This window comes from Danio aesculapii, chromosome 15 (genome assembly GCF_903798145.1).
Source record: "Danio aesculapii chromosome 15, fDanAes4.1, whole genome shotgun sequence".
In the NCBI taxonomy this organism is placed as follows: Eukaryota; Metazoa; Chordata; class Actinopteri; order Cypriniformes; family Danionidae; genus Danio; species Danio aesculapii.
This window is the reverse complement of record NC_079449.1, coordinates 10,131,605-10,144,864: the sequence shown is the minus strand read 5'-3', so window position 1 is coordinate 10,144,864 and position 13,260 is coordinate 10,131,605. Positions and strand designations below refer to the sequence as shown.

General features: G+C 39.7%; 1 protein-coding gene across 12 annotated transcripts in view; it reads left to right on the top strand.

Annotated features, from left to right (window-relative positions):
* The window catches only part of robo2 (roundabout, axon guidance receptor, homolog 2 (Drosophila)), a 687,764-nt gene that overhangs the window by 330,760 nt on the left and 343,744 nt on the right, over positions 1–13,260 (top strand). For all 12 annotated transcript variants that reach the window (XM_056473160.1, XM_056473157.1, XM_056473158.1 and 9 more), the window contains exon 2: positions 6,075–6,401. In XM_056473160.1, the coding sequence (XP_056329135.1) occupies positions 6,075–6,401 (327 nt within the window). The remainder of the gene's footprint in view (positions 1–6,074; positions 6,402–13,260) is intronic.

Here is a 13,260-nt window from a genome sequence, read left to right as displayed (position 1 = left end):
TTATTCAGAAATTATTATGTGCAGAAGAGCAGGTTTTCTGCATAGAGACACCAAGGTTTTTTCAGGCCACAGCAAGGGTATTGTTTTGCAATTTCTTAATTAGTTTTTTATTTTAATACTATTATAAAATTTAATTTTTATTTAATTTGAGGTAGTTTGTTATTGGTTTTGTTAGATTTAGTATAGTTTTTTGTATTTTGTAAACATTTCTATAAATTTTTTTATATATTTCCTTTCAGTTTTAGTCATTCTACTCTACCTGACAAAAGTCTTGTTCTCAATCCTAGTTGTAAGAGCAACAAAACAGTAACTTAACTTCTAGTTGATCATTTTGTAGCACAAAGTAGATTTCTCTGATGAATCGTCTGTTGAACTGCATCCCCATCATCACAGATACTGCAGAAGACCTATTGAAACCCACATAGACCCAAGATTCTTATAAAAATCTGTCAAGTTAGGTGAAGGAAAAATCATGGTTTGGGGTGACATTCAGTTTGGGAGCATGCGACAGATCTGCAGAGTGTATGGCAACATCAACAGCCTGAGGTATCCAGATATTTGTGCTGCCCATCACATTACAAACTACAGGAGAGGGCAAATTCTTCAGCAGGATAGCGCTCCTTCTCATACTTCAACCTCCACATCAAAGTTCCTGAAAGCAAAAAAGGTCAAGGTGTTTCAGGATTGGCCAGTCCAATCACCAGACATGAACATTATTGAGCATGTCTGGGGTATGATGAAGGAGGAGGCATTGAAGATGAATCCAAAGAATCTTGATGAACTCTGGAAGTCCGGCAAGACCCAATTGTTTTGCCATTCCAGATGACTTTATTAATAAGTTACTTGAGTCATTGCAGAGGTGTATGGATGCAGTCTTCCAAGCTCATGGGAGTCATACACAATATTAATTCTTTTTCCACTGCACCATAACCTTATATTCTATACTGTACATTATTTCTGTTAAGTGACAAGACTTAACAACTAGATCAACTAGAAGTGTCAAGTTATTATTTGTTGAGTTAAGAAAACACATTTATTGTCGACCAGAGCAAAGCATAGTATTTGCACAGCTTACATTAACTCCTGTGCAAACCTCTTAGTAATAAAAATGAAATATTTGTTTAAAAATACACCAAAACCAAATAAAATAACGTAAAAATTATAAAGATTTCAGGTAGTTTCTTCAAATTAAAGATCATGCTATGTATGTACTTCCCTAGTTGACATTTTTTGGCAAATGAACAAAAGTTAGTGCACATTTTTAACCTTTAAGGAGTTTTTATTTATAATCATGTGCTGGACTGATGTTTTTACCTGTAAAAGCGCCATCTATAGGTCATGTTTCCAACACAGAATGAGCGCTTACAAATTCTCAAAACTATTGTTTATTTTTGCTCATCATAATTTATTTCAGTTAGGTTTTCAATGACTGTTGTTGGTTTTGTTTTAGTTTGTCTTTTATTGTGAATATTCATTCATTCATTCATTCATTTTCTTTTTGGCTTAGTCCCTTTATTAATCTGGGGTTGCCACAGCGGAATGAACCGCCAACTTATCCAGCACATGTTTGCTTTCCATGTTTCCATGTTTGCTTTCCACATGTTTGTTTCCATTCCAGCTGCAACCCATCTCTGGGAAACATCCAAACTTATACACTATAGACAATTTAGCCTACCCAATTCACCTGTACCGCATGTCTTTGGACTGTGGGAGAAAGCAGAGCAAACGCAGGGAGAACATGCAAACTCCACTTAGAAACGCCAGCTGACTCAGCCGAAGCTCGAACCAGCGACCTTCTTGCTGTGAGGCGACAGCACTACCTACTGCGCCACTGCATCACCTTATTGTGAATATTTTAAATGTTATTTTAGTTAACGATAATAGTTTTTGACCAACAGTTTTAGTCTTAGTTTTAGTTTTCCTTTACTAAAATAACCTTGAGCCATAGTACATAAAATGAGTTTGACACTTCTAGTTTTGAGAGATGCAGACTGCCGAGAGAGATGGGAAAGGGAGACACGTGAGAGGGCAAAATCAGTGAATCTGCAAACTTCAGCAGAGCTCAGTTTCATAGTATGCAGCACGGCTTAAACATGAAACCTGGAGGGTACAGGATAAGATCTCACCCTGTCAGAAGTCAGTCCCTTGTGTGACCCTCCCAGTCTGTTCTGGGACTTGTGTGTGGCCCCACTTAGACAGATGACAGTCGGAATGATCACTAATCAATGAGAGGGAAACGGCAGGAATTAGCACAAATTAGGTGAAGTGGGAGACCTCGCTCCCTTTAATAGAGTCCATACTGCTCTGCGGGAACATTTAGAGCTCTCTAATACACCAGACTCAGCAAATCATTCATTCACTCACACACACACTCACTCAAAAATTATGGCCAATTTTGTGAGAACATCCAAACTCCACACAGAAATGCCAACTGGCCCAGTCGGAACTCGAGTCAGCGACCATCTTGCTGTGACGCGACAGCGCTAACAACTGAGCCACCATGCTGCCCCAAATATGACTATATCACATTTCATTCATTCGTTAATTTTCTTTTTCGGCTTAGTCCCTTTATTAATCTGGGGTCGCCACAGCGGAATGAACCACCAACTTATCCAGCATATGTTTTACGCAGCTGATGCCCTTCAGCTAAAACACATCACTGGGAAACATCCATACACTCATTCACACACATTCACTACAGACAATTTAGCTTAGCATTACTTTGGACTGGATGGAGAACCCAGAGGAAACCCACGCAAACCTGGGGAGAACATGTAAACTCCACACAGAAATACCAAATGACCCAGCCGAGACTCAAACCAGTGACCTTCTTGCAGTGAGGCGATTGTGCTACCCACTGCGCCACCGTGACGCCTCAGCAAAACATATATTTTGTATTATATCATCAAACAACCTGGTTTCTCTGATATTCCCTGTACTGGACCCACTTTTAGCAGTGATCCTAAACAGCTTTACCTCAGTTCTATACGTCAGCAACTGAAAGAGTTTAGCACCGCAGTGAACTCTTGTACATCAGCACTGCACACCTGCTATCCCGAGAGAGGACACAGCCACCTTCAGCCCAGGCTTGCTGCTGCCGTTGGGGCTTTCAGATCGTAGGAGGTCCGTCCTGCGCTCTGCAGTGCTTTTTCTGTTGAACAAATGGTTAGCAGCCAGCTGTTTTAGCAGAGCTAAACAAACAAAGCTGCACAGCGCTGCTAGCATGCTACTCTCATGGGAGATTTAGCCACTACAAGTACATTGGAAAGGCTCATTTTTGTTGTTCATCTGTAGATGTAGTTTGATGGTCTCGATAATCGTACATATGCTCTTGTGAAATTGATGAAGCTGAATGTGTACAGAAAGGAAGCATTTCGTTTGTTTTTATGCTATGATGGTGTCCTCAGATTACCTTCTGTTCTTAAATTTAAGCTATTTTTTAACTGTGATCTTAAAATAGCTGACATTGTGAGCATTATGTATTTGTTTTTAATATAACACTGTATATTTAAGTCTTGTTTATATTTAGAATATGTGTTTTTGTTGGTTTTTAGACCTATAACATCTGGAAAAGGAACTACCAATGAAAACTAGCCTTTTAGCTAATTTGGGTACATTTACAATCTTGAGAAATGTTGATTAGTGTACTCTGTCCCTTCATTGTGAATGAATGGACGAATGAATGAATGAATACACATACATCAATCATACATTTAAATTTTATTAAATGTGATATAGTCATATTTAGGGCGGCATGGTGGCTCAGTGGTTAGCACTGTCACCTCACAGAAAGAAATTCGCTGGTTTGAGTCCCAACTAGGCCAGTTTCTGTGTGGAGTTTGCATGTTCTGCCTGTGTTCACACGTAGGTTTCCTCAAGGTGCTCCGGTTTACCCCACAAGTCCAAAGACATGTGGTACAGGTGAATTGGGTAAGCTAAAATTGTCCATAGTGTATGAGTGTGTATGGATGTTTCCCAGTGATGGGTTGCAGCTGGAAGGGTATCCGCTGCGTAAAACATATGCTGGATAAGTTGGCAGTTTGTGCCGCTGTGGCAACCCCAGATTAATAAAGGGACTAAGCTGAAAAGAAAATGAATGAATGAGTGAAATGTGATATAGTCATATTTGGGGTGGCATGGTGGCTCAGTGGTTAAGCCTCAATAGGAGATAGTAGACTAAGCCAAGGTAAATGAATTATGAATAGTCATATTCTCTTGTTTTCATTATTATGCCCAAAAATATTCATATCAGTTCCACAAATACAGTAAATCCCAACTCACACAAATGTGCATCTATCCTTTTATACTACAATGCTAAAATCATATCCCCTTCCCCCTTTGCAGATTTGTGAAAATCACTTCTAATGTGATTCAGATTTTTAAAAGAAGTTGAAAATCAGCATTTACAATCTCAAGGGTGTTTCCATGCTAGCCATGTGCTATTGAACCATGTGAAGCTTACAGCATTCATCTGATGGCAGCGCCAGCGGCTCAGGCTTAGTCTCTCTTTTTGGCCAGTTTTTGGGTGGGATCAGAAGCGGCTTTTGTCCGTCTTTGGCCCGTGCCTTAGTGATGTAAATTCGGGGTGGCCTCTGGCTCCTTATCTCTAGGGTTAAGGCTCACACTGCTCTTTCCGCAATCTATTATCATAAGGGCCAGACTCCTAGCGTGGGCTGCTAGCATTATCCATACCAAATGCAGGGCCATGCAGGGGAACGTTCAGGGGATTAGCATTTTAACACAGTGTGAGTCTAAACCCCTGAACCTCTCTGTCACAGAGGGCAAGTCCCAAATGGCTTGCCAGCTCACTATGTGGCATCCGAAATTAACGTGCTGGATCAGAGAGCCGTGTTGTGTTTTTGACTTGGCTTTAGAAACATTGCTTTTTTATTCTCGGCGAACAACTGGCAGTAGAGATAAAGCATTGTTTAAAGGGATTACTCATTAAGGTTAGCATAACTCAAAGCTTGTTTTTGTAGGTTAAATGCTTTTTGGAGATCAAACTTGCTTGATTGTGATTACCAAGAATAGGTCTGACTGGTATTCCCTTTAGAGGGCCACTGTCCTGCAGAGTTTAGCTCCAACCCCAAATTTATCATTTGAATCAGCTAATCGTATAATCTAGAATGATTCAAAAGAGTACAGGTGTGTTGGACCTCCAGGAGAAGGATTTAAAATCCATGGCAAATTTAGATTTTTTTATTTCATGATTGTAATCAAATGCATGTTCTCTGTTAACATATGTTAGCTTGCACCTATTGACTTCTATAGTAATGTTTTTTCCTACTATGTGAAGCTGTGGTCACACTGGACTTTTCTCCCCATAGACTTCCATTCATACGCACCCGAATGTGTCATACCGGAAACACAAGCTGGTGCGACAAGTTTCGCAGTTCGCTGCGTTGCAAAGTTCAAGCTTGGTGAACTCTGACCTTCGAAATCGCATCACTTGACTGTGAGAGACGAATCGAGGATCAAAACATGACTTTTCTGGACAGAAATTTGAAAATATGAACCAATCGCTTACCTTTTTAAATGTCTAATCATCTTGTTAAATCCCGCCCCTTTTTGCAGTGCCATGCGACCGAATTTCGCAAGCTCAAACTCTAGTGTGACTGCGGTATGAGTCAGGGGTGGCCAACCCTGTTCCTGGTGATCTACCTTCCTGCAGATTTCAGTTGCAACCCATATCAAACACACCTGCTTGTAATTATCAAGTGCTGTTCAGGTCCTAATTAATTGGTTCAGGTGTGCTTGATCAGGGTTGGAGCTGACCTCAGCAGAAAGGTAGATCTCTGGTAGAACAGTGTTGAGCACCTCTGATGTAAGTCAGTGGGTGCAGACAACAAGCAATTGTCATAATATCTCCTTTGGGTGTTCAACAAAAGAAAGAAACTTATAAATATTAGCGTAAATGCTATAGGAAATTTCTGGAAGCTACTGTACCAGCCTGACCTTATAAGATCAATAACAAAAGTGGTCAAAGCCAGTGGCTGCACTATGCTCTGTTGTCTTAAACAAACAGTAAATGTGAAACTGGTCCTGACAAGTCGCTCTCTCTCTCTGTTTCCCAGGATCCCGTCTGCGGCAGGAAGATTCTCCACCTCGGATTGTAGAACACCCCTCCGATCTGATCGTGTCAAAGGGCGAGCCAGCCACCCTAAACTGCAAGGCGGAGGGTCGGCCAACTCCCACTGTGGAGTGGTACAAGGATGGAGAACGAGTTGAAACGGACAAAGATGACCCTCGATCTCACCGCATGCTCCTTCCCAGTGGTTCGCTCTTCTTCCTGCGTATCGTACATGGACGGCGCAGCAAACCTGATGAGGGGGCGTACGTTTGTGTGGCACGCAACTACTTGGGGGAAGCAGTCAGTCGAAACGCCTCGCTGGAAGTAGCATGTAAGTAGGAGATTTCTTCAAGTACTGTCTTGGCTAAGTGTTGGAGAACTATGTATTTGGACAAGGCTAACCCTACTACAAGACGATACTTACATAATTTTCCTTTTAGCATCTCGCAATCTTAGCATTATAGACCTTGATATTGGTGGATTTGGTTCTGCATCGGAAGGATTTTGGATAGAGTCTGATTTCCCAAGTTCCAAAATAAGAGATGGAAAAAATATTTAGCAGTTGGCTCTGGAGTTTAATTAGCTCGGCATATGTTTTAGCAAATCTTTGATTTGTCAGTCTGTTTCAGTACAACCTGCCAGGATTTTAGTTTTTCCTTCTGACGGAGGAATGGAAATGATAGCAAGCAGCAGACTCAGATGAAAGAGCGTGCTAGGTAGGGAAGGGAGGGTGTGAACGCTCTACACAGGAAGGCAAAATTGGAAAGGGGGGTTTATTGACAACCTGTAGATGGGTTTGGCTTTGAAGATGGCTCTCCCCTGGGGTCAATTCCCAAGCTAATCAGAGACCATTATGAGTAACAGCTAAGCTTTTCTGTTAGCTAGTGAGTTTGCTATTTTAAATAAGGCTTTTTTGCTGAATCATTGATTGATTGACTGTTGAAGCCAATGGAACTCTTATGCTAAATTAACCCCACCAAGTAATTTTTTAATGTTAAATAGACATCTAATAGATGTCTAAACATAGATGTCTTGGCTAAAACAAGGCTAAATTTGGTCAGTGAAAATCTATTAGACATCTAGGAATACTTGAATGCTAGACTAGTTATCAAATACTCATATTAGACAGACGTCACATGTGTAATCATTCATTCGTGTGTATCATTTGACCAGTCTAGTTTTGAGCTGTTCTTGGATGTCTGTTAGATTTTCACTGACATCCCAAATTTAGTCTTGTTTTAGCCTAGCTGACTATGTTTAGATGTATATTGGACATCTTTTTAATTTAAAAAAATTGCTTGCTAAGACCTTGCATATATTGTTCTGGGAGTTTGTGGTCTCTTTGATTAGTGAATACGATGCAGCAACTAAAGTTGTACTTGCGCCCTTATTTCTTTTAGTGTTACATAAAAGCCAACTACACGTGCTCAGCCATTATGCCAAGGCAAAAGTCATTAGAGATTAAGGAATATCGGTTGTGCTTCGCTGGGTTTGTAGTCTAGACCTGCAATCTAAGTGAGCTGCTATCTTAAAGTCTGTTTCAACCCCGAGTTGATCAATACCTCCGGCCCCTCTTATGCATTGTTATGAAAATAGGAGCGATCCATCATGAAATAAGGATATGATGATAAATATTGAATGAATGGATAACTAAATTGGCTCTGTGTGCTGCAGCCAAGACCCCATGCAGTAATGAGAGGGTGTGTGTCAGTGTGTGTGTTTAGCTGTTGGATAGGGTAACTCTAGATGAAGGGATTGTGGGAAGGTTTTGAGAGCCAGTACATTTTGAACGTCGCTGCATTTTCTATTTTTAACCTGTAATTGATGATACAGGACGGTGATTTGGGTTAAAGGGTAGAAATGCGGAGACGATGTGTGTGTGTTGGTTTTTACAGAGGGTAACGTTGGAGCTAGCTATTGCGGTGTGCTTTTCAGTAATATCTTTGAATAAATGTTCTATTTTTAACCTTTAACTGATGATGTGCACTGCATTTTGGGTTACGCACAGTAGCGCGTGTATCTATAGAAAGGTATAAAGGCAGTTTGTGAGTGTATCTGTGTGTTTTCACTGGTGTAACTGGCAGGGGGTGTGTGTTTTCTCTGATCCTCTCAGCTCTTGCGAGGCAGTGGTGGCGGCCCCCAGGTGCTAACTGTGTGACAGCAGCTTGATCTATCGATCGAACTAAGAGGGGTCTCCTCGCCTAAATGAAAATTCATGAAAAATTGATGAAGTCCCCGATTATTCTTTTTTTTCCTCTTGTATTGCTCTCTCTCTCTTCCCCCCTCTCTCTTCTTGCTTCCAGCTCTCTGTGTGTGCTTAGACAGAGGCTGTGTATGAATCACAATCTGAAAAAGCACCGTTTTGTGAATGAAAGTTCCTTGTGAGACACCATCTGAAACACCATAATATCAAATCAAGCAAATATTTAGTGACTAAAGCACTTACAGTTGAAGTCAGAATTATTAGCCCCCCCTTAGATTTTTTTTTTTTTTTTAAATATTTCCCAAACAATGCTTATCAGAGCAATAAAATTTTCACAGTATGTCTGATAATATTTTTTCTTCTGGAGAAAGTCTTATTTGTTTTATCTTGGCTAGAATAAAAGCAGTTTTTAATTTTTTAAAAAATGTTTTATGGGCAAAATTACACACTTTAGGCTATATATTTTTTTTTCGATAGTCTACAAAACAAACCATCATTATACAATAACTTGCCTAATTACCCTAACCTACCTAGTTGACCTAATTAACCTAGTTAAGTCTTTAAATATCACTTTAAGCTGTATAGATAGATTTCTTAAAAATATCTAGTAAAATATTATGTGCTGTCATCATGGCAAAGATAAAATAAATCAGTTATTATAAATGAGTTATTAAAACTATTATGTTTACATATGTGTTGAAAATATCCTCTCTCCGTTAAACAGAAAATGGGGGAAAAAATAAACAGGGGGGGTTAATAAATCAGGGGGGTTAATAATTCTGACTTCAACTGTATGTCTCAGAAGCTCTGTTGAAATCAAATCAAAACAAGTGACGTTTCTAATAGGGCTGCTTGATATTGGACAAATCTTGTTGGGAAAAATTAAGTTTTTGTGCAATACATATTGCGATATGAATACAATTTCGCCAGATGAGCTCAGAATAGCTCTATTCGGAAAGAGTTTATTCATTTAGATTGACTGTGATTACATTTACATGGACACCAATAATCAAATTATTTGCCTTCATCTGAATAAGACAATATGATTAAGGTGTTTACATGAGTTGCTTTTTGAAAGTTTCTTTCATGATTCCGTTTTCCATGTTTTAACACATAATTTGATTAACGTCATTGCGTCAATATGCTATGCAGATTTCCTTTGGAGTTTCATGTAATTTCAGGTGTTTCATTTTTAATTTGTCAACTTTAACTGCAGTTTGGCTCTTTCACTTTCAGTCAGGAACATTTCATGCATGTCCCCTGTGAAGAACGAGATATTGGATGCGAGTATGAACTGCTGGAAGAGTGTAGTTTTAATAGAATTTAAAACCGCACGCCGTATGGGGGGAAAAAAAAATCTCTGCATTTCATGATTGAGGTGTCTCTGGTTCTTCACTGACTCGGTAGGTGCAGAGAATAGTGTCAAACAGCTGTGTGTGTACAGACTAACCTGTCGCAAAATGCGGCGGAAATCTGCACAACGGTATTAGTTTGATGTCTGTTTACATATTTACATATCTGTACTACAATTCAATAATGCAACTAAAATTGGCATACTCCACATGTCTTAATTCTTTACTATTTATTTAGATTATCACCTTAATCGGATTCAAGAAATCAAAAATCACTGTTTACATGGTAGACTCTTAATCAGAGTATTGTCTTAATCCTATTAAAACCGGATAATTGGTGTCCATGTAAACATACTCTGTGCTGAAACTGTACGGGGTGAATCATTCATAAAATATAATAAACAGATAACCAGTATAGATAAATACGTAAGAGTGAAGATAAAAGTGAAGTAAGCAGTGATTTATGGTTTTCTGGAAATTATTCAGCAACAGAAATTAACAACAATAATCAAACTTTCAACAAACAACAAAACTTTAATCAACAATCAAACTTTCTAGTGCCCGAATGCTTTAAACTCACTCTCCAGTGTCTCATGTGTACTGACCTGTGGTGCTGATTAACTATAATCCAGACCCAACATTGCATACAGTACCCTGCGATAAGACTCTTGGGGATGAGCATATTGCGATATGGATGCTGAAATGATATACTGCTCTGCCCTAATTTCTAAATCAATTATGCATTATCGCTGTATTTATACACCTCTAGCTTAGTTCTTTTACACCTCCATAGACTCAAAAAATCAACCCATGCTCATTCTGTTTAGATTCCGCTATATACATTTCTGGACACTGCAAAATATGTCCAAGGAGCAACATGTTTTTTTTTTTTTTTTTGCAGTTTTTGTTTTCATGAATCCATCAGAGGGTGCTGTGTATGCTTTTTGAGATCTCAAATTTCTCTCGCGAGTGCCATTCGCGTCTGAATTTCTGACTGACCAACCAACCAATTCCCCCACCCTCCCCCTTCCCTAAACCCATCAAATAGCATTTTAATAAGCAACGATTGACCCGCCTGACCTGTTCATCTCCAAAGTCGAACCTCATTGTCGCGGTCAACTCCTCTCAAGTCCGCCGGACGTACGTGTCAAGCTACCTGACAAACTGGTAACAGTGGTAAAGCTGTCTATACGGAGGTAAATGGTCAGCTGGTAAGCGTGAAAAGGAACGGCATCATACCCCTCCGTAGCATTCGTTTTAAAGATGAAATGCAGCCATACGTAGCCCTGGTTACATAATTTGCGATCTCCAAAAACGTATATAGGGACTACGTTTTCAGAATGAGCCTATGTTGCAAAAAGTATTTTTGCTGCTTGTTCAAACTACCTACTTAAAATGAGTTTTTTTTTTGGGACAACTTAATTGTTTTAACCGACTTAAATTTTTTACATTACCATAATCGATTAGTGTTGGGACAACATGAATGAATTGTGTGGAACCCTGCAGTTTTTACAGTGCCTTTAGCTTCCAAAGGCTGCATTTTTGAGCTTTCAGACACAGCCAGAGGTGAGTGAAAGAGTTTAAATGAGCTGTAGGATGCTTTATGACTTTCGGGTGAGAGGTGAAGGGTCGTAAGGTTAGCGGGACAGCGGATACTAAACCTACAGCAGGAAAGAGCGAGAACTGTACTTAAACGAAAGCCCTCAGCTGTGCTCCGTTACACAATTTCCACTCATAAAACTTCTCTTTACTGGTGTGCGATCACAGAAGCGAAGCCAATCTAAACCCATACTGCTCATGTGTTGCTCCAAGCAAAATATGCTTCATCTGTCACATCGCCGAAAGATTCTGAAGCGGCGCTGTTTTCTCAAGAAGTAAATGTTGATTTTATAGCCAGCTGTGTATATCTGATCTATATGAAATACTCCCAGACGTGCATACGTATAAAAGGTTCACCTCCAAAACAAACAGCTGGCTTTCAGTGACAGACTGAAAAAATTTGGCCAAAGCTCCAGACTGTTTTGTTGCGATGTTCATTTTTTAAAGAGCACTTATGATGCAAAATTAATTTTGGAAGCTGTTTGGATGGAACTTTGTGTAGGTATAGTGTGTCCGATCTCATATTGGAGTGATATAAACACAACAAGTTTATTTTTTAAATTTCCTGATGTTAAAATAGGATACAAATCCCAAATGATTGACAGGAAGGATACAAATGATTTTGAGGCCGACGGTATTGTGACTTAGCAGTGCGGTTTTTCTCACCCACCAAATTGATTGAAGATCTGTTCCAACTCTCTGTGATCAGCTGCACCTCAAGAATGAGTTTTACAAATTTATAACGTTTTTAAAACAGCATGTTTGTAAGAAACACTTTTCACGATTGCTATGTAATTCTTAATCTCTAAAATCACCAATTAGAAATGTGTGTGTACCGCAAACTATTTAACGGGATTGGTGTGTGACATCATTTCAGAAAGACTTTGAATAAACTCCACCACAAATACATCAAATAAATTTACATGGTATTTTCGAATAACAAGGTGGATTTCAGCTTCATCTGTGTCTGCCTCTGTCACTGACTGCTGTTTATCTGACGTAATGCATGAGAAGCAGACACGCACATGGTAACAGTGGGCAGGGAGAACCAGTTCATTTGCTTTTAAAGGCATAGGCTACAAAAAAGGCTACTCCATCCTTAAACACTAAAATGTGCATATTTTGCATTGTATAATACATGATCTGAGGGCTATATGGAACTGAAACTTTACAGACACATTCTGGACCCACCAAAGACTTATCTTACATCTTGTAAAAGGGGTTAACCTTAATTACAAGTCCGTCACTTGTTCATCTTCAACTCACAAGTCCTCTCCTGTTGCGATATACGGTCGTGTCTCTCTCCCTCCTTCTTGTATGGGGTCAGTCCGCACCCCTGCAAGCTGAGAGAATGGCTCTGTTGAAACAGATTGCAGGCAGGCGTTTGCCGTGGACCACTGGAGCCGCCTGATCAGAGAGACCCCAAGCTGGGCTGCAGGAAGCGGAGAGAGGCCTGTGAAAGGAGCTCGCTGCATTATTAATAACCAGGCAGATTGCAAGGAGGTGTCCGCTCAAGCAGGATTATCTCAAACGCTAGTCTTTAACAATTGTCCATTAGCAATGCAACAAAGAAGACACTGAAATCTTGTTACGGACCTTTCTGTCAAAGAGAGTTTAAAGCGACGATGCAGAATGGTTCATTTTGTCTGATGATGCAAGTCATCTCAAAAAAAATTCTTTGTTCCATATCAACCCATTTCTGTCAGACGTAGGGCGTTCGCTTTGTCAAATGGTACCGTTTCTGCATTTAAATGTACCCAGCATGTCTTCCCACTTACCTCAACATAAATTAATCTCTTTCCTGTCATTTATAAAGTCTTAATTAGAGCAGAAGAAGGAAAAAGGTGCTGACAGGCCACAGGGAGAGATTGGCTGAATCCCAATTCGCATACTTCTACTGTAGCCTAAAGGCACATTCTTTGCTGGGGATGTATACATAATATATAAAGTATGCAAAAAGCATTTTCGTTAGCATCAAAGTGCATAAAAAGACTGAATTTTCATGCTGAAAAGGAAAGCTAAGCTTAGCTGGTCCG